The 24741-nt window shown below is 33.5% G+C and overlaps 2 protein-coding genes across 2 annotated transcripts in view; one reads left to right on the forward strand and one right to left on the reverse strand.

The window, feature by feature from the left end:
- Positions 1–18652, forward strand: part of LOC123523178 (uncharacterized) — a 125635-nt gene extending 106983 nt beyond the window's left edge. Inside the window, exons 124-137 of the mRNA XM_053543101.1 lie at positions 1382–1524; positions 2050–2141; positions 2561–2714; positions 4015–4126; positions 4356–4566; positions 6222–6401; positions 6789–6990; positions 10903–11227; positions 11892–11934; positions 12258–12302; positions 13419–13496; positions 13909–13995; positions 16318–16380; positions 16805–18652. Of these exons, the coding sequence (XP_053399076.1) occupies positions 1382–1524; positions 2050–2141; positions 2561–2714; positions 4015–4126; positions 4356–4566; positions 6222–6401; positions 6789–6990; positions 10903–11227; positions 11892–11934; positions 12258–12302; positions 13419–13496; positions 13909–13995; positions 16318–16380; positions 16805–16855 (1786 nt within the window). The 3' untranslated portion in view covers positions 16856–18652. The remainder of the gene's footprint in view (positions 1–1381; positions 1525–2049; positions 2142–2560; positions 2715–4014; positions 4127–4355; positions 4567–6221; positions 6402–6788; positions 6991–10902; positions 11228–11891; positions 11935–12257; positions 12303–13418; positions 13497–13908; positions 13996–16317; positions 16381–16804) is intronic.
- A 1900-nt stretch (positions 18653–20552) lies between these two features.
- Positions 20553–23934, reverse strand: LOC128555177 (uncharacterized). The gene is made up of 2 exons (XM_053536768.1): positions 23714–23934; positions 20553–20879 (listed from the first exon to the last, which is right to left on the reverse strand). Exons 1-2 carry the CDS (start codon positions 23772–23774, stop codon positions 20593–20595), a joined length of 348 nt encoding a protein of 115 aa, XP_053392743.1. The 5' UTR covers positions 23775–23934; the 3' UTR covers positions 20553–20592.
- Positions 23935–24741: the final 807 nt, after the last annotated feature.

Consider the following 24741-nt stretch of genomic DNA (forward strand, 5'->3'; position numbering starts at 1 on the left):
ACGTGAAGTTATTGCAAAGATCGTCATATAGTTTTATGTAATCGTTCTTTTTATTTTTACAGCACAATTAATATGATGTACATGATCTTTAAGTTATTAATGCAGCATTTTAGGAGAAGATTTCAATCAGACTGAAGTACATTAAGCAAAACACAAAAGTAAAATCTATAAACGCAAAATGCAAATTGCAAAGAGCAAAACACAAGAAACAAACGGCAAGGCGCAAATAGCAAAAAATACCATGTCGCATCAATATAACAAACAGAAAGAAACAAAACACGAAAAGCAAATAACAACAAGTATGTCACAAAATAGGCTCGTCAACTGCAAGACTGATTAATACTATCTAGCTGGTAATCAAACTTTACGAAGATGATATGCCAATATACATTATAACTAAATTCGGCGAACAATTGATAAGAACTGCTTAAGTTGTTAAGAGGGCAATGTCAGTTTTCGAAATTTTAAGTATTTCATTGGCCGTACCTCAAAAGTTATTAATGAATCCGGCTGGCTATCGACCTTGTCTGAGTTGTCCATAAACAGTGTAATCAAATTGAATGACAACTTGAAAAGGAGTGCTGAAGTTAGAAAGCAGACACTGTCAGTTTGCTAAATTTGGAGTAATTCAAGGACCATAACACCAGCAAGATTTGGAGGATCGAGCTAGTTATCAAATTTTGCCGAGAAATTATGCATATAAAGATTGTGGCCAAGTTAAGTGGACATTTGTTAGGAACTGCTCAAGTTAGAGAGCTGATATATCTAGTGGACGCCCCTGGACACACCTTAGATGTTCCCATTCAAGGGCGTATGAAAAGTAGATAGCAAAAGGCATGCCGTACAAGATTTCTATAAAATACTGTTGAGTCCACTGCCTCAGTTTAAGATCTCGTTGATTTCATATTCTAAAAATCGCGTAGTCTTTATAGCTTTTATCAGATGTGTATGTCATTGAAAAAGCTAAATGAAATATAGCAAATGCATATAAATGGTGGCAAAAAGGAAAGCGCAAACGCAAAAAAGCAAATAACGAACGCAAATAGAAGAAAACATGTCGCATCGGCTTTCCACAGTTCTCCTAACTATTTCATATAGTCCTGAAATGTTTTTACGTTCCTAATTTTCATAGTATAGCGACAATTAATTCAGAAAATTAATTCAGAAAATGTTATGCAACCTTGTATAAGATGTTTTAGGACACTCGAGACAATGTAATTCCGATACGACTCTTTCTATAGGACATGTGTTATATTTATTCACATTATAATAGTGAAGCAAGTTCTTTGGATTCATGAAATGATTCAAAAGAAATAAACTCACGAATTAGGACTACTTCCCAGCATGTTACTTGTATTCTGTTCTATTTGATCTTTTTTAGGATCACATCATTCCTTCTGTATATCACACTTAGTCCTGTTGGTCAGGAACCGCTCTCTGGAAGTCTGAAAATGACATTTCCACAGGAAAGCTTAGATTCAAACAGCGCTGGATTCCTAACAAGCATTGTCCATTGGAACCCAGGTATAAACTATTTGAGCCGCACCATGAGAAAACCAACATAGTGCATTTACGACCAGCATGGATCCTGACCAGCCTGCGCGTCCGCGCAGTGTGGTCAGGATCCTTTCTGTTCGCTTTCAAAGCCTATTTCAATCAGAGAACCGTTAGCGAACAGCATGGCTCCTGAACAGACTGCGCGGATGCGCAGGCTGGTCTGGATCCATACTGGTCGCAAATGCACTATGTCGGTTTTCTCATGGTGCGGCTCATTAATGATCGATTTATGATTTTAATACATGAAGAAGGGCATGACCTTTGACATTATTTACAGTTTTTAAACGGGTATTCAAGTATTCAATTTACTTGTGTGAAATGATCAATGTTTTCTTATTAGAAATTATTGAGTAAGGATTTGAGAAATAGAGAAATTATCTGAAAGAGGAAAGTATTAAATAAATGCATGGTTTCAGTTTTATAACCATTTCACGTATTCGGATTCGTTTGGTATTTGTTTGCACACATACATGTCTCTTTTTATATAAACAGACCTACAACAATGGCAACAGACTGTGAAAACATGCCTATTGGAGAATAGTACTATAACTGATAATGAAGTTGACGGAACCACAACAATCAAGGTAATATACAGTGTACGACAGTGTATGAGTATCTTGTTTTGATGGTGATAGTAACTGAACGTTAATGTCTAAAAATGCAGTAGATTATAACGGATTTTCAATAGGTGTGACACAATTTCAGCAAGTCAAAGGAATGTCAGGTAGATGCTTGGCACGACAATAGAGTAATTAAAAAGATCATGATCATTGACCAACGCTTTTTGTTTCTGTATTTAGTTTAAGAATGTCCCGCAGCTTAATGTCATTACGTAACTGAATTTTTTAGTATGACAATTTCAATTTGATATGATTTGTACTTGTGTGGGAAGAATTTATTCAAACCTTACTTTGGTTCTGATCTCTTTTTTGTACGTTACTGATATAAAACGAGAGATAACGTTTATATAGGTAAAATATGTCCAGTTATAACTTCGCAACAGGTATGTGACACACGCAGGACAAATTTCAGTGATATTGTGGAAAAATATTTCTGGAAGGAAACTCAGTTTGCCGTTGTATCCATGACCACAACAATAGAAAATACTGCCCCTACGCTTCTTGAGCCATTGTACATTGTTATTGATGAAGACGCAGGTACATTTCTTAAACTTGATTTCAATAGTTTGTAGCTTGTAAATTTAACTTTTAGCTTTTTTAGCACAAAGTGACAAGGTGAGCTTTTGTGATCGCGCGGCGTCCGCGTCCGTCGTCAGTGCGTCCGTGCGTGCATGAACATTTGCTTGTGACCACTCTAGAGGTCACATTTTTCATGGGATCTTTATGAAAGTTTATCAGAATGCTCATCTTGATAATATCTAGGTCAAGTTTGAAACTGGGTCATGTGCGATCAAAAACTAGGTCTGCAGATCTAAAAATAGAAAATCCTTGCGACCTCCCTTCTTCAATGGATCTTCATGAAAATTGGTCAAAATGTTTATCTTGATAATATCTAGATCAAGTCTGAAACTGGATTACGTGCGTTTAAAAACTAGGTCATTAGGTCAAATAATAGAAAAACCTTGTGACCTCTCTAGAGGCCGTATTTTTCAAGGGATCTGTATGAAAATTGGTCAGAATTTTTATCTTGACGATATCTAAGTCAGATTTGAAACTGGGTCAACTGCGGCAAAAGCTAGGTCAGTAGGTCTAAAAATACAAAAACCTTTTGACCTATCTAGAGGCCAAATTTTTCAATGGATCTTCATGAATGTTGGTCAGAATGTTAATCTTGATGATATCTAGATCAAGTTCGAAACTGGGTCACGTGCGGTCAAAAATTAGGTCAGTAGGTCTAAAAAAAAACCTTGTGACCTCTCTAGAGGCCATATTTTTCAAGAAATCTTCATGAAAAATTGTCAGAATGTTCACCTTGATGATATCTAGTTCAAGTTAAAAACTGGATTACGTGCCTTAAAAAACTAGGTCATTAGGTCAAATAATAGTAAAACCTTGTGACCTCTATAGAGGCCATATTTTTCAATGGATCTTCATGAAAATTTGTCAGAATTTTTATCTTGATGAAATCTAGGTCAAGTTCAAAACTGGGTCACATGAGCTCAAAAACTAGGTCACTATGTCAAATAATAGAAAAAACGACGTCATACTCAGAACTGGGTTATGTTGGGACAGGTGACCGATTCAGGACCATCATGGTCCACTTATTTGTAATTTATATTGCGAACGACAGGCACTATTTAAAACAAAATATTTCCTAATTTACTCGCTGCAGAGAAGTTAACACAATAAACTATTAATCCATTTCAGAAATGGAATCTAATGCCATGTTTATTCCGAGCATTGAATTAATGAGATTGTACAACGAAATCATTAAATACATCATTCACATCATTTTCCCATTCAAAAGTACTGTGAATGGCTGTTTTTTTATTTGCAGTAAATGCGAAATTCGTACTGAAGGCAGATGATTTAGAAGGTGACGATGTTGTATTTTCGATATCGCAAGAAGTCAGATTTTCTTACGGAAATGTCAGCATTTACGAAAACAGGTTGTAGATATATCGTCTTTTGTAACACATTTTTCATCTTTCATCTAATACTAGTACAATAGAAGATGTTATCAAACTATCTATCAGGTTTTCATATGAAAATATCTATGCAAATATCTTTATAAATCCAGAAGTACCTAGAATTAGTCCGAGTTGCAAGAGATGAAACGTGTAAAGGTCATCTATATCAGTAAATGCACTGTATGCTGACGTTGTTTTTTTTTTTCAGCCTGTATATTACATTGTGCGAAAATTGTTACGGCATAAGCGTTATTCAGGTCATGTTAAATGATATGCCAGAGTCTGCTGATGTTATTTCATCTCAGTCTATGTATAATATAACGGTAGAAGTTGTGCATGTTAACAACCCACCGTTTATATCGCTTTATTCCTTGGAGGGAGGCTATTTACTACATGAGGATCCTACAGAAAATGTCATGGTTAGTTTCTCAACGTTTTATCTAATTTTGTTTAAGGTATATTTAACAAAATAATATATAACATCAAACATACAATAAGGTTGTTATTCTGTTCAGTGGTTATTGGCAATGATGTAAACAAAGAATAGAGCCCGACGTCATATTACTGATGTTGGACATAATAAATGTATAGTACAGTCTTCATAATCAAACTGTTAGGCGTAAATACTTAATGCAAAAATATTTAACTTTACTATATTTTGTAAATTTTATAAATTAGGAGTGCGTGAAAAGAAAGAGACATTCTTGCATAAAACCTTTGTTTTTTGCCGATTTCGGGCATGCACAAACAGGGAAAAAAACGTGTACAAACAAGGAGCTCTCGTGAGCACGCGCTGTTGGTGAACGTTTTGAATATGCTGTTGCGGGTCCAACGTAATTAAATTATGGATCCCGAATCAATTTTGGCCGAAGTCGAAAGGTCCGAGATTTATGAAATCTTTTCATCTGCATTTTTATTAAAAATATCATTTTTCAACCTAACTTTACTTTAACTTGTAATAAGCGCTACCTCTCTTGATACGCGACTGCATTGACGTTCCTTATTATTGTATTATTACGCGTATTTGACTCGAAGTAAGTTTACACGCCGCGGCGATTTAATCCCTGAAAATGATAGGCAAACAACATTTACAAAAATACAATTTCGTTTTCCAAATTAATTTGAGTCGAGAAAGTTGACATGCTGACTTTAAATCTTACACTAAAACTTTTGAAAAATGTTTGTGTCTACTTTACACATCTATGCAGTCTACTGATGTAGTAATGGTGTGTAATGTAAAGCATAAACATGACGAAGTGAAAAGTTTGAAGGATTTTTCCATAGTTAATGAACATTTGATGAACAGAAGGTATTTATTATATATTTTTCAATTTATTTGTAGATCTCACCAACCATGTTTGAGTTTATAAATCCAATCTAAGTTGATTATATCTATGTTGGAAAAATTCAAATTTTTGTGTTTATCAAACTTTGATCGCGATGGGGTGGGGTGCAAAGCAAAATTTTCTAGCCTAGAGATTTCATTTAACGACATGAAGAATATAGGTATCGATACCAGTTTCTATTAAACGACAATATTTACATTTAAAAAGCGTAAGGGACAGACTATTAATTTAAACCAAGCAGAATTGTGTTCTGTCGGCACCTCACCTGCAAATTGTGTAAAGACAGGATGCCGTGTATATATGCCCTTTTCTCATAATTCCGAGCCTCTAAAGCTAAACTTCCTACCGATATATCGGAAAAAGGGGGAGTCATGCTTTTTTTACATATATTTAATATTAAAGAAATTACCACAACAAGAATGTCCGTTCGACATGTATAAAATATGCATTGTTTCTGTATGCCCTGGAAATGCATAAATAAAACATGCCCTACGGGCTCGTGCACCAACCAATCCCTTGGGATTCTGCAGATGTTGTTACACAAAAAAAACGTGCGTTAACCCTACATTAGTAAAGTTGAAATAGGCAGTCCACTTAATTTCTCCAAATAATGATATTATTGATTAGAAGTATAGATTTTGAATTTGAAAAGCGTGATTTTCTAAATCCGCTTAACGCATTTAATATTATGTGGGATTTAATGGAACATGTTTAATATATGTTCATAGATTTACAAAGACCAAGAAGGTGAAGTGATTTCACATGATGTAGGAATAATAATAGCTTACGATATCGACGGGCAACAAAACCTTACAATACTGTCGAACGCAAGTGGCACTGGGATGTTTGAACTATACAATGTCAACAGGCAGACAATGTTTGAAATAATTGGTTGCAGTGAGACAGATGTAAGCTGAACATGCAATATCTATTTTCTGTTGTTACTTTAAAACTTGTAAGGATACTAGCATCATATCATTTCCTTCAAGCTGAATGCCGGATAATTATCACAACCATGGGTAACCATTATATGAAATCAGGTTGTCGTGAACAAGTCAATATGCAGTCTTTCAAATCACGAGTACATTCCGTGATTAAGTTATATTTTGAATTTATACACACGCTCACAAGGAATATTGCGAAAATATCACTGACTTACTTTGTTGTCGTTTTTTTATATTTCTCTCTATCATCCCAAGAATTGCATTTTCGAATTGAATGAATACTCACGTGCAAACAACATTAGATTTACACATAAATTGCTCATATTATATATATGTATACATGTATTTCAGTGTTCTCGAGCTGGTGTTGAAACCTCGCCCAAGAATATTGAATGGCGGGGTACATATATAAAATTTACGCTGTTGAACACAACATACACAGGAATTGATGAAATAAAGCTTGTTGCCCAAGATGAAAATGGGACATATTCGGATGTTATTACAGTTAATGCAGTCATCATTGAGAACAAATGCGTGCATGGAAGTTGCATAAGTAAGCTTATTGTATTAAAAAAGTTTAATAAACCAGTAGGTATGATGTAAAGTAATTTATCCGAATATTATAGACTGGACTCGGCATAAAGAAACGGAAAACATTACATGAATTTAAGTTAACGTGTACGTATATCTATTAAAATGGCAACGTAACTGTCTTTATCTACATAAACTGTTATTTAAAAACTGGCAAGATAATGTCTTAAAAGCAGCTTCAAGTGATCAGATCTCTTTAAACATGGACAAATATCTCAAAAATAGCGCACAGACCTATAATTTTCAACATAGTTTGGCCATATGTTGATTTAAGAATCTGAGAAGTTTCAGTCAAATCTTTATCAAAAAAAAGTTGTATTTCCGAAAATGTCTTCAAACTAGTGATTTTCAAGTAGACTCCCATTATGAAAACTTGTCAAAGGCCAATTCTCTTTTTTCTAATTTTATAAGTATATTCTGAGGGTATTAAATAAAGGATTTAGACAAATTCTATATGATAGAAAACATTTTTGTCCGAACGAACATGACTATTGGAACGGCATGCCATCCTTAATGGGCAGATCATATTCGATACGCACTTGAGATACTACTTTTTGGCGAAATTTACACACAATAGAAAGGAGTGTGATTTAGGAAGCTATATTTACACTGTATAGCTTAATTTACAACACCGTTAGTCGTCCAATTTTGTTTATTGGAATGTTTATTGGAATGCCCATGCGTTCTTTATGTGTGGTAAAAAGGCCGCTGAACAATAAGTAAACTTACATAAAATCATCATTATAATACGAATTATATTGCCACAGAATAGAAAGATTTTGATCATAGATTTTATTGATTATAGATAGATATCTTATTTCTAATATCTTACCCGAGGAGCCTCCTTTATGATTATTTTCGTCCCTCTGCAAGTATTCTCAAATCTAGATTCACAGAAGTACAATTTCTTCTTACGTTTGAAAATGCGAAAATTTCATACATTTTATCTGTCAAAAGAGTATTAGCTTAAAATAACGCTGTCATATATTTTTCACCGACTTAAATGATATCAATTATAAATGTTTATTGGACGTGGCACTTCGTCACTGTTTCAGTATTATCAGGTTAGCGGCTTAGCGAAATTTATTATTTAATTATTATGAGACGATAAAACATAAGCCACTTTGATGATCAATTCCATAACGAGACCTCCATGGCTGAGTGGGTAAATTTGCTAATTTCGAACCACTTGCCTTTTACCGGTGTGCGTTCTAGCCTCGCTCAGGGTGTTGAATTTTTCATTTGTGGAGGCAATCCAGTTGGCTTACGGTGATGTGTGATGGTATAATGCACGGAAGGGCACCTAGGGTCTTCGCCCACCACGGGCGGTTTCTAAAGTCATGAGTAAACATATTTACAAGATATCTAAAAATATAAGGTATTGGACCCCTAATAGTAATGTTTAAAAATGGCATTTGCTTGGTATATTCTTAAAGTTGGCCGTGTTTCGCACTGTATTGCAATTTTTAAACAACTTTAACCGTGCCGTTTTTTATAAATTTTGTATAATTTATGGTATTCCCTCAAGCTCAAGTAGAGACAACTTTCAAAGTGATAGCCACTATCCAAAACGTTTGCACAGAATTCATTATACCAATAATTTTAATAAAAGAAACATCAAACTATTGGTAAACAATTATAAAACACAAAATAAAACTCATTTTTCTAGGGTTTCTCAAGTAAACGGATTTAATAAGACAGAATTCTAACTCCAACCTAGAAACATTAAGGTCGAATATTTTGATATAGTCGCTAAACTCGACCGTCCGCAACAATAAGCAACTTTCAATTAAATAGCATAATTAAAATGATTTACTTGAGTTTAAAAAATAAGTCAACGTTCTTTATTTTAAGTCAGTGCAGAGTTTAAATTCAATTTTATTGCTGCCTAAAATGAAAGAAATGCGGTTATATTATCATTTTAATAGAGAGAGAGAGAGAGAGAGAGAGAGGGGGAGAGAGAGTATGAGAAAATATATGTTCAAACAGTGTCAAAAGTTTAATTATAAACCCGAGCGCTTTCATAAGGCTCTATAATTTTATCTTTATGTTCTTGTATCCTTCCGGGATCCAGTGTGTTTGAAAGGCATTTCGTTGATGTTTTTTTCTTTAATATCTCACTATACATATAGATAGATAGATAGATAGACAGATAGATAGATAGATTATTAACAAAAGGTTACAAACCCATGAGTTCACATATAACATATAATCATATAGCATTCAAATACAACGTAGTAATGTCAATGGCGGTCTGAAAAATAAATGATTTTACAAATACACATAAGCTCAGATGTATACCTATGCAATTTTACATATCTTTAAACAATTGTCTTGATCATAAACAGTTCTGTCAGTTAACACCAATCCCTGGACATATTAACTACATACTAAACTCGTTATAATTAAGTTGGAACCTACATAAACATATAATTATCTAGATATACTACCATTTGTCTTGATCATAAACAGTTCTGTCAGTTAACACAAATCACTGAACATATTAACTACATACTAATTAAGTGGGAACCTACATAAACATGTAATTATCTGGATATAATATCAGAGAGGAGAAAAGTGTGTTAAGGGTAATAGATAGTTTTACGAATTTCAAAAGCCCTGTATTCAAAAGTGGACAGTTTTTTCAGGGTAGAAATGTTTTCAATTGATAACAGTTCTGTAAATTTTGGTATGTTTGGGTTTTTCCAGTAATATTTATGTATATACTTCGCTCTGGGGCCTTTGTATAGTTTACATTCTAGTAAAAAGTGAAATTCGTCCTCTAGGTTATTACATATCAGACATTTCCTTTCATTTCTTAGGATTTTGTTCGGCTTGTGCCATCTGCCTGTTTCTATAAATAATTTATGTGCTGACAATCTCAGTCGTGTTAATGCTATTCTAAATTTCATTATATATATATGTATATATAATTTTGCAATCTTTAGTACATTAGGAGTACGTTTTCTAGTGTTCAATTTTGACATTTGGCCTATCTGTGGCCTTTAAATGACTTTGAAATGACCCATGGATATGACAGTACCAAAATGATTTCTGCAGATGATCCATATAAAGATTAGCATATATGTCAAGCAGTAACACACTTTGCCATTGGAGGCCAGTTTTTCCAGAGATATAGACATACTATGATAAATATGACAATAAGCATAGACATATTTTTTCTTGACATTTTATCAATATTATAAATGAAATACTTAAATGCGTTGAAACACAATATTTAAGTCAATTGAGGGGGTAAGGTGTAAATAAAACGACTACACAGTTGCATAGTTTATTTGTTGCACTCATTTGACCTTTGACCAATTATACAGTACCGAGAAACCACAGACGGCGACAGCCCCTTTTTATTTTGATGTTTCACCCTAAGGACCACTTTTATACTAATGTCCGTGCATTAACAAAAATGCCACCAGAAGTCACATTTTCCTCCGATATTGGCACACTATAAAATATAAGCTTTGAATTGGTTGATAATAACATTTTTTCATATATTAACCTAAATTTGACCAAATGATAGTCAATATGACTGAGGAATAGTTTATTGCTTATTAATTATGAAACCCTTACGATCAGGTATAATGCGCATTAGTCAAAGTTTCATTTTTAGCGAAGGAGTTGTGAAAGTGATTTGTCTTGCACTGGTAATCTTTTAATACAGACTCATAGTGACGATATTGATTTAAATGTCTTATAACTTCAACCTTAGTTAACATTCTGCGGTCAAGTCTGTTACCCCTACGTAAAGCGCAAAAGTGCAAAATTTCGTCAAGTGAAAATTCTTTGTATTGTTCAAACTTTCCTTTGATTTTAATCTAATGAAGAAATTGTCTTTATCATATTATTTTTTCTGCAGGTAAGAGTCCTCTGGATTATACATGTAGCGATTCCCGAAGGATTGGAAATTTTGATCTGTATTATACATGTGAATGTCCGGTGTCATGGAAAGGTCCATACTGTGAAAATGACGTGAATGAATGTAATCTTGGTTTATGTGAATCCAGGAAAGAGTGCGAAAATACCGTTGGCAGCTATAGTTGTTATTGTAAATCCAGCGACATTATTTGCAAACTTTCCCTTGAAATATGGGAGTTTTCTATTATATCAACAGTAATTTCCGCTGTGCTTGTTGCTGCGATAATCATAATTGTCGTAATTGTACTAAAGCGGAAATTTAAATGGTGAGCCTCTTTAGTCTAACATATATAAAATTTAAGCTTAATGTTCTCAATGCTGTTTAGTGACACAGCTGTTAAAACAACTTACTGTTTGATCCAACTTTTCTGTAAAAACATGTTTTGTTTGGTTTCTTTTCCTTTTGTATTTCTTATGACATATAACAAAATACCCTTCATAGTTTATCACCGAAGATGATTATAAGAACATTTTGATTTTCCGAAACTGTTCGATTAATTTTGAAATTCTAAAATATTGAAAAAAAACGAATTTTTAACTATAGATTTCAGGCATTTTGGACATCAATTTTCGATCAAATTCAATTTTAACGATATTTGTGGATGGACTAATATAAAACTTGCGGAATATCTTTGTTAACATAAATGTGAAATTTCAATGTGAAAATAAAAAAAAAACAATTTAAAAAAAAAAGAGTTTTTCAAATTATATCATAGACAAGAATTTTACACATAGAAAAATACATTTAAAGATACAATATATATATACAATATATATTGACAATTCAAAAATATCCATCTACACTCTTTTAATACTTTATAAGATAGAGAGAGTAGACATATGTTACGTACATGATGTATTTGTTTTTACTTTTAAACAAAAAGAGTCATACAGTCAGAGACTTATTGTGTTGTCTGTGTTTCTTTTAAGGCGAAGGCTGATTTATGCAGAAAACGAAGTTGTTCCCATTTCTGTAAGTATCAATATTTGTATTAACAAGTAAGGCACACTGAGATACATATGGACGTACAATTGTTAATTACTCATTTACCTGTCAGATGTTATTTCTGACTGTCATTTATTGCAATATTTATTGCGAAATCAAATCTTTCAAACTCGTGGGTTTTGTAGGTGCAAATTTTGTTACTTAAATTGCGCTAAATTTGCTAATGTTCGCATATGTCTTGAAAGCTTTCAACATAAACTGTTTCAATATCGTAGATACTTTTGACGCTCAACTACTCCGGTCTAAAATGGTTAATGTATATATTACACTCTTTTTTGTATATTTTCAAGACTCCAGCAGCAAGACGTTTTGATCCCTCTAAACTTATCCCTCCAGTAAGTGTTTTGTCTCTATATTTTTATCTTATGCTGCTTTAATAATTTTATCTAAGACAATAAATTTCATTTCTTGTTTTCATTTAAAATTTCCTGACATATTGCTTTACATTTGAGGAATTGATACGCTGAACATTTTAGCTTGGTCACGCTAATTTAGGAATACATTCCATTAAATTATCTCCAGTACTACAACCAGTGAATATTGGATGAAACATTTCGCTTTGTCTGAAACACTTTTAATTCAAAAATAATTTATAGCTGTACAATGTTTAACATTATTCATACACGATTGGCGATTAAACGTAGAGCGTAATAATTTCACGAGGGTGTAGCCCGAGTGAATTATTTCGTACGACGTATTACGGCCGGAGTATATAGTGTTAAAACACGGCTTTGCTATATCTTGTTTCGATTTTAATCTTTACGTCTTTTATTGTAAAAGATAGTTCAAATGTTTCTTCGCGGATGTATTGCGCCAAATGGTAAATCGTCGAAAAATTTGTTTTTGCACGTCTGGGCCAGACATGGCGATACGTCTTGCGGAATAGTTCAATGAAAGCGCCAATGATGGGAAATTATTCTGCACAGCGAATTACCAACCCAGAATATGTGTATATTAATTAAGACAGTTGTGTTATATGTAACATTTCGTTTTAAACGTCTTTTAAGTAAAATATTTGATCAAAATCAAAGCGCTATTTCTCGATGCGTACATTGCGCTAAATATCACTTCGACGTGACGTTAACATAATATCGTTGTGATGATTAAAACATTCGTTGCCTGGTCATATAAGACTTGGGTTTAACGTCACACCGACACAGTAAAAGGCGACTTTCCAGATTTTAAAGTTTTATAAAGACCCAAGGTGCATCTCTGATCATTATTTCATCACGGAAGGACACCTGAGTAGAACCACCGACCTCCCATAAGCCAGCTTGATTGCGTTCTCACATGAACAAATTTACACCTAAGCGATGTTTCGAACACTAACACTCGCTGCGGTGCAAGTGATTTGAAGTCAGCGATCATAACCACTGTACCTCGATTGAAATGCTTATTTAATTATAATATAACAAACCGCATAATGTAACACTTATGTCCATTTTGTCTAGATACCGGAAAGTCCAGAATATGATGATCAACCTGCTCCGCCGATAATGCTTTACAAAGCGAAGAGAGCATTGAAAATGGTAAATAAACGAGTAACATTTCTAATTGCAACCGAATGTTTAATGTTATGCGTTTTCTTTATAGTTATTACCGTATACAATGCTCACTTCCAGTACATTCGGTAGCCAAGCTATTCAAAACATCAAGATCTACATGTTACCGTTGTACTGCAAGTATCAGATATTATAAAGTGATTGTATTCTTTGCAAATCAAATGTGGAATCGTTTAATAGGAATATAAAACACAGCGTGTTCTGTCAAAGACTTTTAACTTCTGTTAAAAATCGATACCAAGCAGAAATAATTTCCATACATTGTTTCATATTAAAACATAAAAACTATATGTTTAGCATTAACTAAACAAGCAATTATGTAATACGTTTCACCTTAAAATGTTAACTATTGTAAAGAGGTTGTATATTATTCTGTCAGTTCAAAGGTAAAAGAGACCACCCAGAACCAAAAGCAGTGAACACGGGAGCGATGAATGAATGCAGGCCCTCCTGTTCGGCTGAGGAGGTAATGAGTATACACATATTGTATCAGTAATGTACACAATTGTTCAATATCTTTCTATGTAATAGTATCTGAATACAGTTCTGTGGGTTGTATTTATATCCTACATAACATGTGTAATTGATAACATAGGTTATAGACAACATGAAAGTATACTAACAGTGGGCATACTTTAAACAATATAATCTTACAATGTACATACTTTATAGTGATTGGGATTACAACAGTAAACTTAACAGCGCCGATTGCTAGATTCGCAAACGTATATGCGTATATTATTGTCTGTGAATATAAAATATTTTCTTTACAAAGATTTTCGAACCGAAGATAACACTTTTGCTGCTTGACATAGCGGCAATTCGTTTTACATTTGCGCCGTTAACCGTTGCACCGCTAGCAACAGGCTAGGCCTTTATTTGGATTACCGGGGACTGCACGGGTCTATCCAGCCTGCACCGCTGTGCACCAGTCTTGCCAGAAAGGTTAAGCGGCAAATCATATATTTCCGCGATCAAGTTAGAATAAACATTCAGAAAGGTAGATGTATACCACTCGCAAAAAATCACGAACTTATTTGGAACACGGCACAACAGAAAAGCATAACAAATTAATTATTTGTACTTGCTACTCAAGTAGAGCGCTCTATTTTCTGAACACTTTTTGCCAGTCACGTGACCGTTCTTATACATAAAAGCGTTAGAAAATATGCTATTTATTTAATTTTACAATTACATTGCAACTGCAAAAATTGCAAAAGTATTTGTGATTAATATGGAACTGTATGAAAAAGGCATTATCATTGAAAAAGAATAGTTTGAACAAATAAAGCGTACTGGGGACTTTTGCACAACTCGAAAATGTACAAAGTTTTCAGAATATACTTGTAACTTAAAAGATGATGGAGAACAGTCAAGAGAGTCTAGTGTAATTGTGACGTTTGCAAATATATTCAAAGCAATTAAAAATTACAATATAACATTTGAACATGTTGTTTTAAAAGGACATGATATGCATCATGAAAATAGAGTGGACACATTACTCACTTTTTGGCCAACATTTAACGAACTGATCCTTCTTGACTCATAAATTATGTAGCGGGGTCTTCTAAACCTGACCTTCTATAACAGTTAAAATTGCTAATATGAGAAGTACCGGAAGGCGATTTAAACTTATGTCCTTTTAATTTGGTTCATCGGAGTTTCATCATTAACCTTTAGCCTGCTGGCGGCAATTGAGGCTGCCTTCACGGTCTGATCAAGTGACAAACACCCCTTTAAATAATAAGCGGTGTTGTCAAAACCGAATGATGGACCAGTCCATTCTAGAATTTAGCAGCAGGGTAAAGGTTAAAACCGGGTTGAATTCCTCAATTCAAAGGGCAATTGTTACGATCCAGTTCCTACACATCTATTTGTAATTTGGTGATTGTTTTAGGTGCAATTTGTGTGTCTTTGTATTTCAACTATGTTCACGGGAGTAATAGTCATTAACACAGCTTAAACACATTTCAGAATATTGATTCATCGGATACCTTGAAGTTAGATCTGAATTGGTTTTGTTTGTTTTGAGTTTTTTGCCGTTTTTGAACGTTTTATGCTATGGTGGCAGATAATCTAACTTGTGTTGATGGATTGTGTGCTAGTACAAACATATTCTGCACAAGTAACTGACAATTTCTCCACATGAATCAGAGGTGGAGGGTGAATGATTTCAGACACAATGTCATCTGTCAGATCGCTGCCTCGCCACCTTGTGATAGAGCTCACGGCCCCGCAATCTATTTATCAATGCTGTGCTTAATTTGACAGACAAATAATAACTACATAATTCCCTTTAAATTCGAATGAAAACAGATAAAATTTCAACATATTATTTCATAAATAAATACACAGCCATGTGTCAAGATTATAAATGATAATCTTATTTCTTTCAGTATCATCACAGATGTCTTGCTTAAAAAGATTATGTATATATTTTTTTAGTCCAAAGGTGACAGAGAACTGCCGAAATCAATTGAAATGAATGTGGGAGCGGCAAGACGATACAAATCAACAATAAATTAGTGAAGTTCTCTGTAAAGTTAAATCAAGTCTACATCACCTACCATTCCCCGATTTTCGATATTCGATACAATGCTTGTAAAAAATACAAAGCAAAATGATGGCACTCACCTTCGTTCGTTTATCGCGACATGTACTACCTCGGAAGTTGCGACAGAGCAATTTACCGTATACCTTTGACAGAGGTAGCTCTGTTGTTTACAAGGCATGTAAATGATCAGCTTGTCCTGTTAATAGTAATACAGTGTACTTGTTTTCCTTCTAGATGCGTGATGTACCAATGGTCACACCACCGGAAGAATTTCAACTTGGATTTCACCATGCGAACGTAATATGACATTTGTTTACAAAATTATACTGATGCTAAACAGTACTTTCCTATAATGCTTACGACTAAACTTTATATAACTGTATAAGAACCTCTATTTAATTGGCAGTGTGAAATTTACAAGCCGTACACAAGCCCAAACGGACCATACCGCCACAATGAGCTAAAATGTGATATGCCCCGATCAAGCATTATTGATGGAAAAGTGAAACGAAAAATATTACATTCGATTGTATGTTTGTCTTCGACATGAGTAAGTCAAACTGAGACTTCTATTATACTTGGTTGCTTAGTCTAGGTGTATATTGTTTAGTGATACAGTTTAAATTACACGTTATTTGTGACAGTTATAAGAACAACATTTCATTTTTGTAGATGTTTATGAAAAGGTGTATACTGATTTTTGTCATATTGTGTCTTTCAGAGTGTATTGTCGATCAGTCAAATCGAACCAACGGAAACTGATGGATGTTAGATTCATCTGACTAATATTGAACACCAGACTTACATTGTGTACGTGCAAGTTCGTAACTTGGGATAGGAAAAGAGCATTATTGAACAATTTTCTCTTGATTTTGAAACATAAATAGTTTATTAAATGAAGTTAACTTGCTTAATTCATTTTGATTTAATGTACATTTGTATTTACCTTCTTTTAGATTTCTCATCTGTTTGTTCTTTCTACATTTATATTTACTGTAGAGTAGTCTTAAGATGTTTTAATGTATTTGTGTAACTAACCAGTAACATAAACGTTTCGGCTGCATTATGTTTAATAAATGTAACATCATAGAGCTAAACAAGGTAACGTAAAAACCGTCGTAAAACTGGAATTAAAAAGATGTATATGAACGTCAGATTGTGCAACAACAATTAGCTTTATCAGATCAAAATTTTGTTCTCCAGGACTAGGATTACTTTCTTTTCTTTTTATCGTAAGACGCATTGCAACATAAAGTCGACTTTAGGTTTTTGAAATGGTACTAAAATATAATTTCATATTCAATCCTACAATAAAAGAAAGAAAAAGTGATTATTTTAGCCATGCCATGGGAAAACCAACATAGATCTAGTGGCTTTGCGACCAGCAGGGATCCAGACCAGCCTGCGCATCCGCGCAGTCTGGTCAGGATCCATGCTGTTCGCTAACAGTTTCTCCAATTCCAATAGGCTTTAAAAGCGAACAGCATGGAGCCTGACCAGACTGCGGGGATGCGCAGGCTGGTCTGGATCCATGCTGGTCGCATACCCACTATGTTGGTTTTCCCATGGCACGGCTCATTTAACGTTTTTATTTTTTTTCTTATACCAAACGAATAGTATACCGCATGATGAGCGTTTCTGGAAATATTAATATATGTCTGTATCTTCATCACACTCAGAACAAAAACTATTTTTAAAGCGTTTATCCATAATTACCAGTTTAAATTTCTAGATGTCTGCCAGATTCTTTTAGAACAAGAATAGCTTTCATAAAACGTGTGAGACACAAGCTTTTTTTTTTCAATGAAATCATGCGTGTGCATATTTATGGCCAGGCTTGCATCAAGATGCTTTCATGCTGTTCATCATATTCTTGCTTTAAAAAAACTACCACTATCTCTACATGTGTTTTGTAACGTCACTTTATATTGAGACTTGACATTGCAGTGTCCACCATAATAAACAATATTTAAATATCAAAAAGATACAACATTGAATACAAATTTCGGAGAGCACATTTCATAATCAGATTTAGTATAAAAGCAGTTTAAAAACAAGATATCCTTCTATGCTAATCATAAGAAATATTAAACTGGGTGTGAAGAAACGGTTAAAAAATAAATGGGTGTTTTGCTTTTATTCTGCTTTTTGTTATTGTTGTTGTTTTTGTTTGTTTGTGTTTTGATAAATGTCCGTATCATTTATCATTTTGTCGGGCTTAGGTTTTCATAAACTTTCTTGTAAATTACACAAGTCTGCACAATAGATTCGCAATAGATTCAGTGATTTACAGAAATATGAAATTCATCTAAAGATATTTTCAGAACAAAGAAGAGATGACACTAATTAGGCGGGGGGCGTGTTTTTGTTGTTGTTGTTGTTGTTGTTGTTTTGCTTTGATTTATTTTTTGCGTATTTTATTAACGAAACTATGTATAGGATTAAGATCACGTTAGTATCTTTTACTATAATTTTACTGTGATATCATTTTTTGTTTTCTCTTTGTTTTCTTTTGACGATCAATGTATATTTGAGATTTATATAATACAACACAAAAAATGAAAATTTAGTATAAGGTTTTATTGTTTATTAATGAACAGACATACTTTGCACACAAGAATCAATATGAAGTCCATTCTTAAACGTCTAAAATAGAAGCAACCATACTAGGGTTGTGACTTGAAATGTTTTCACTGTCGAATAAAAGCATAGAGAATATCATAATGTAAAGTTTATAAAGCATATTAATATCATCTACAATACATGATACATTTTAATTTACAATGGTATCTTGTATACTACCGGCAACTCTGTATCAATTTATCATGGTACCTTGTGTACTATCAGTAAGTTTACATCAATTTATCGTGATAATAAGTCCCAACGACAACCCAAGTTCTACACGACAGCTGAAGTCATATAGCAATATTTCGTGTTTTCATAGAACCTGAAACAACGAAATTTGCAAGAAAGATGATTCCCCTCCCCACAAACCTTCCCCCACCCCTACATGAAATAATGGCTGCTCTAACTCGGAGCAACAGAGGAAGATCAACATTTATGTCAATTATTTAATCTTACTTAGCGAACTCGGCTTTGATGGCATTTCATTCGTTGATGTAGCTATGACAGCTTTAAGTGTTTATCCAAAGAGAAAAAGAAGCAATTACCGCTGGAAGTTCATAATTGAATAAAATGATAACATCTCAAAACATTAAACAATCCGAAGAGTTTGGTGACATTTGACTGTCATGTGACATATAAAAGGAGGGAAAGAAGACTTGATAAATACATGTTCAGGTATTATGATGAATAAATCAGCGTGTACTAGAAATAGGATAAGGTTGGGCGAATGAATATGTTACATATCGCAGTATTAGTGCGTGAGTGTCCGTATAATATAGAAGGTGGAGTTTATTTGCATAACAAGGATGATGATTGTACGTTAGATATTTCTCTAACAAACTTGAAAGAGACAGAAAATAAATTTGAATGGCCATGAAGGGGTGATGCCCTTAGCATCTTAAACTCGTTATTTTGTAATATTTTACGACAGGACTCGTTGATATTGATGAAATGTCTGCTTCTATCACGAGCATATTGCATTGATGAAGATAACATTCAAGTAATGTTCTACCACATGACAGACCTACATGCACATCACATCGAGTCAGAACTTACAAGATTCTTAGACAGCAAAACACCCCTCAAAATATGTAACACATCTGAAACAGTGAAATGTGCTTTAAATTATTTTCCGTCGGCTATACAAATACTTATAGTCGGAGAATTTGAGATACAATCACTGTCATTTAATAATACTTCAGGTAGAACTGTTCAATATATCTTTCCCTACCGGATTTGACTTTTAGTAAAATTATTGGTTAGTTTACCTCTTTATATTTCTTATAATAAATAATAAAAATGCTTACAAATGATCAAATATATGCGGAACTTCTTGACAACTTTTCAAAGTAACAAAATCGATTTGCGTCGTATTTTGGTATCAAAGCTGGCACATACATGTGTCATAAATATCTGGAAGCAGATTTTAAAGTAAACCAACTTATATTATTTGGTCTAAACATCTTAAGCTTACAATAATTATTAGACGGGATGCAAACAAGGATGATTTATTTGTTTTAAGGCGCAATAAATATGTCAATTACCCCCGCAAAATCGCCAACTGTTAGAAAAAGTAAAAAGGAAACCTTTACAGTACCACATGACCTTGGAAAACGCAAGTATCCCACGTCTTTATGGCACAGTGTAACGGACGGGTACAGAATAAGTGTAGTCCAAATTAACTCTAGACTACATGATTTGAAAAGAATAATTTAGAATTTAAGGTATCTATTTTATTTATACAGTTACAAACTGATTTTTTAGAAGCTAAGACAAAGTGTTTACTATATTTACGTTCAGTGCACAGTACTTCATATACAGTTTCAGAAAATATGGATAGAGAAAACATTGTTTTTTCTTTCAAATGTTCATAGCTTAAACCTATTAAGGGGCCACAAACAGATCTGAAGACACAGTCGTAAACAATCCAGAGAAGTTAATTGCTCTGATACTAAAACGAATAGTCACGCCACCAGACAGCTCATCCGCCTCGAGGATAATTTCTACTTTAGTATTTGCAGTTTCCTGCCACTGTATTAGGTCTCCTTCGCCGCCCTCAGCCAATCGAACGGTTACTTCATAGAATATAGGATGATCAGAAGCAAAGACGTTTACCCATAATGCCGTAGCTTTTAGCGGGCCAGCTTGCCACGTGGTATCAATGGGTGCTCCTACAAATAGAGGAGTAATTGTATACAAAAATATAATTATATGTCGTAAATGATATTGACTGTTTAAGTGCAATGTTTATACGCAAACGACTAATTAATTCTTTTTACTGATTAGCATACAGTTAAGTCTGTAGCAATGGCCAAATTAAAAATAAAAAGGCATTACAGTGACTATAAAACCAGTTTATAGAGATCACTACGTTTTCCCCGAGTAACTATAAAAAAAATGTGAATTTACTTGTATTGAGAGATCACCGGTTAAAGATAACATTTCCCATGGAAAGTCTTTACAGACGGATTGTTCGACTGTACTGTCTTCTTTTAACTTTTAAGATACGTGTCTTTATTTTAAAGAAATTATGTTACTCCTTATTTCATATCACACTACAAGATTAAAACGAATTCATTTAAGGAAAACTTGATTAAAAACAGAAACAAAATACTGCATGTACTGAAACCGTATGTTATCAACTGCTTTCATGGTAACCTATATACATGTACTTAAATTTTCTTCGTGCAGGATAAACGAAATGAACTTACTACTGAATGCAATGTTCAAATCATCGAAGTTAAACAAACTCATTAGGGAAAAAAGAAACTAAAAGCATATGATACATATAACAAGTACTATGATTGTATTTCATTTATATTTTTTCCTTAAATCATCAGCACGTATATAGTTACACAAACAATGCCAAAGGAAGGCTTGACGTATGACATTGAAATCAGGAGAAAATTTGTTTAATGTTATATTTTGCAACATGAAATCATTCTAGGTTCAAATCGTATGGCTTTTTCGTTTGTCAAATTAAGAGTCGTTCCCTTTGGCAATTGGAGCAATATATAAATTCACAGTCAGTTTTTCTTCGCCACTGTCCAATAAGACGAAAATTACATTAATAAACTATAGTTTTATGGTTTAATAAATATTGTTTTTTATTTAGTAAAGTCACAAATTCATTTTCCATTATTTTAATTTATGACTTTTTTAATCGTTTCTTGTCTGATATTATTATGCTTATCATTTTTCTTCCAAGTATATTATTTTCGTAGTGGCGACGATATTAAAACGTATTAGCGCCTGGTGGCCCTCTCACGCTTCCGTTGAAACTGATGCTGTTAGACGGTGTGACCAATGCACGTGAACCCTGCCTATAGGAGAGATCGTGTTTGTAAACAAATCCATTGTATTTTCTATTTTTAGAACTGATAAGACAAAGACCGTGTGGGCAGACGCCGAGCGTCCATGTTTTTTTTGTAAACAGTGATGTTTTTCTAACGGCTTAAACTTTCTTAAAACACAAATAATATCAATAATTTTTTGATCAATGGAAAGTGTATAAAACAAGCAATTTATTGATTACTTTTGATTATAATTTCGAAATTAAATGGATTAATTATGAAAGCTTAACTTACAGTGTTTTTTCTAAAAGTTTGGAGGATCGCTACGCCGCTATTAAAATCTTATGTCATTTAAAACGGTTATTCATTTTAAAAAGATATTTAAATGGGAAAATATGAAAATCGTAAGCATTTCAAAACTTTTTGAATTTTTAAAATCCATAAATGAGCAAAAAAGTTATCAAAAATTAAAAATTCAGATCCCATACACAAACGATGTAAAAACATTTGTTTTACCCACCACCAGATAAACAGGTATTTATGCGTGACGTCATGGCGATCTCTCCTATAGACCAATGCAAATACGACTTTTGTTTTTAAGTTTAGCCTGTGTACTTTCATTTTCTTTACTTCCGGGAAAAGCTGAATGTTGTCCGACGTCTTTTTCTATGATGTCAAGAACATACGTATACCTGGCGAGATTGTATAAAAATGTGCCGGAGTAACATTAAATATTTACTTCGTTGAAAATTATTATTATTATTATTATTATTATTATTATTATACCACATTTATATTGCACTCTTTTCATGCACATGTACACGTTCAAAAGTGCTTAACAGAAAAATTGCTAAAATACAAACAAATACGCATACAAAAATACTGCATTCCACATTAACAAAACTCATAAATATAAAACGTATAGATTAAACAAGATAAACATACATACATATTTAAAAGTATTTAAGTGACCATAGGATAAAATACTGTTCTACGCCGTTTTATGAAGAAAAAGAAAAAAAAGCATCAATGTATCGGTCAATTAACAAAATATTATACAAAGAAGTGAATTTTAAGCAGGCTTCTGAAGGCAGCTAGCGTGTCAGCTTCCCTGATCTTGACGGGAAGGGAGTTCCAAAGCTTTGGAGCAGTGCAAGAAAAGCTGCGATTGCCATATATCATGGTTTTAGTTTTCGGCATAACCAGTGACAGCGTTTCTTGTGATCTTAGGTTTCTGACCGGTTTACACACTTCTATCATATCCCTAATATAGGCAGGGGACTGATTGTGTAAAGCCTTAAAGGTGTGGGTAAGAACTTTGTACTGTACCCTGTATTTCACTGGCAACCAATGGAGCTCCTTCAGAACCGGTGTTATATGATTGCGACGAGGTGTCTTAGTGATGACGCGAGCTGCCGTGTTTTGGACATGTTGCAACTTGTTAAGTGTGCTGTTTGGATCAATACCCACTGACCCCATTGATCAAAATTTAATGTTCAAATGTTGGCGGAGTCAATTCTAAACGTTGGAAAAGGACATTTTGATCAAAATTTAATGTTGAAATGTTGACGGGGTCAATTTTCAACGTTGAAAAAGGATCCATGGGATCTATTTTTAACGGGGACAGTACTTAATTTTGCACAGGTCTTCCTAAGGATATCAATACCACCGTTTACTCAAACTTATATCAGATACAACGACAGAAAATTCACCTGTTAAAATAGGTTTTTCCGTGAGTAAGTAGAAACTGGCTGATTTTCTCTTACTGTACATTTTTACTTCGTTTATCGCCGTGACTGAAACAGTATACTCTCCGTCATCCAAATGTAAGCCAGTAAAACTTGAATATGTGTAGCCGAATGAGGAACTTGGCACAATTTCAGATGTAGAAAAATCGTTTCCACCTAAAGCAATCTGGAATGTTTATACGTATTTGTAATAGTTTCATATAGCATATGATACATGTACTGTTATGTAAATTAGATGACATTTAAGGTGCAATGTACCTTTGCGAAAAGTGCTTTTAATCGGAACTGATATAGAAAATTTGCCTAAATCCGACACCTTGAAAATACCGACACCATTGCGATTTTTCCATTATTACTTAATTTCTGGGCCAATTCATTTTAAACAGGGTTTGCTTTTTCATTGGATTCTTTTGTACTGTAACTGTATGGCAAATTACTGCATTTTTCTGAAATCTACAAAGCTATTTCAGTTTTCTCAAAAAGTAATTTTAATTATTCTTCCTAATATCGACAATTTAATGACCAGATAAAATATTTTAAAATTATACCCTAAAAAAAGTACTTTTATAAAAACATAGTTTTAATAACAAAAAAAAACTATATGTACCTAAAATGGCCTTTAGCTCAGCAATACTGTTAGAGGAAAATATGATTCTTTCAAGCTTAGATAATGGTAATGAAATTTACTGCGCTGGTTACAAATGTAGCTGGCTTTTATAGTGCTTTGGGTGTTTTCATTATAGCGAAAACAATGTAATATGAAAGTTCTTTCAATATAGTTTAGAAATTGTGCCTTATTTATGTATCTAGAAACAAAAACAAATGCAAGTATATTTGCTTTATAAAGGGTCATATCTGAAAATCTGCTTATTGTCTGGTTAATATTTATTACTTTACCGTTTGTAACCAGAACAGATAGTTGCAAGACACATTTGATATTATATTTAAAAAACTAATGCAAATTTTCAATAAACCTACCAGTAAAAACTTAA

This window comes from Mercenaria mercenaria, chromosome 1 (genome assembly GCF_021730395.1).
Source record: "Mercenaria mercenaria strain notata chromosome 1, MADL_Memer_1, whole genome shotgun sequence".
NCBI lineage: Eukaryota > Metazoa > Mollusca > Bivalvia > Venerida > Veneridae > Mercenaria > Mercenaria mercenaria.

Coding starts and splice junctions, on each gene's coding strand:
- LOC128555177 (XM_053536768.1), bottom strand. CDS start 23,774: ATGTACAGTAAGAGAAAATCAGCCAGTTTCTACTTACTCACGGAAAAA. Junction 20,880..23,713: donor GGAAAAACCTATTTTAACAG/GTGAATTTTCTG, acceptor CTCTATTTGTAG/GAGCACCCATTGATACCACG.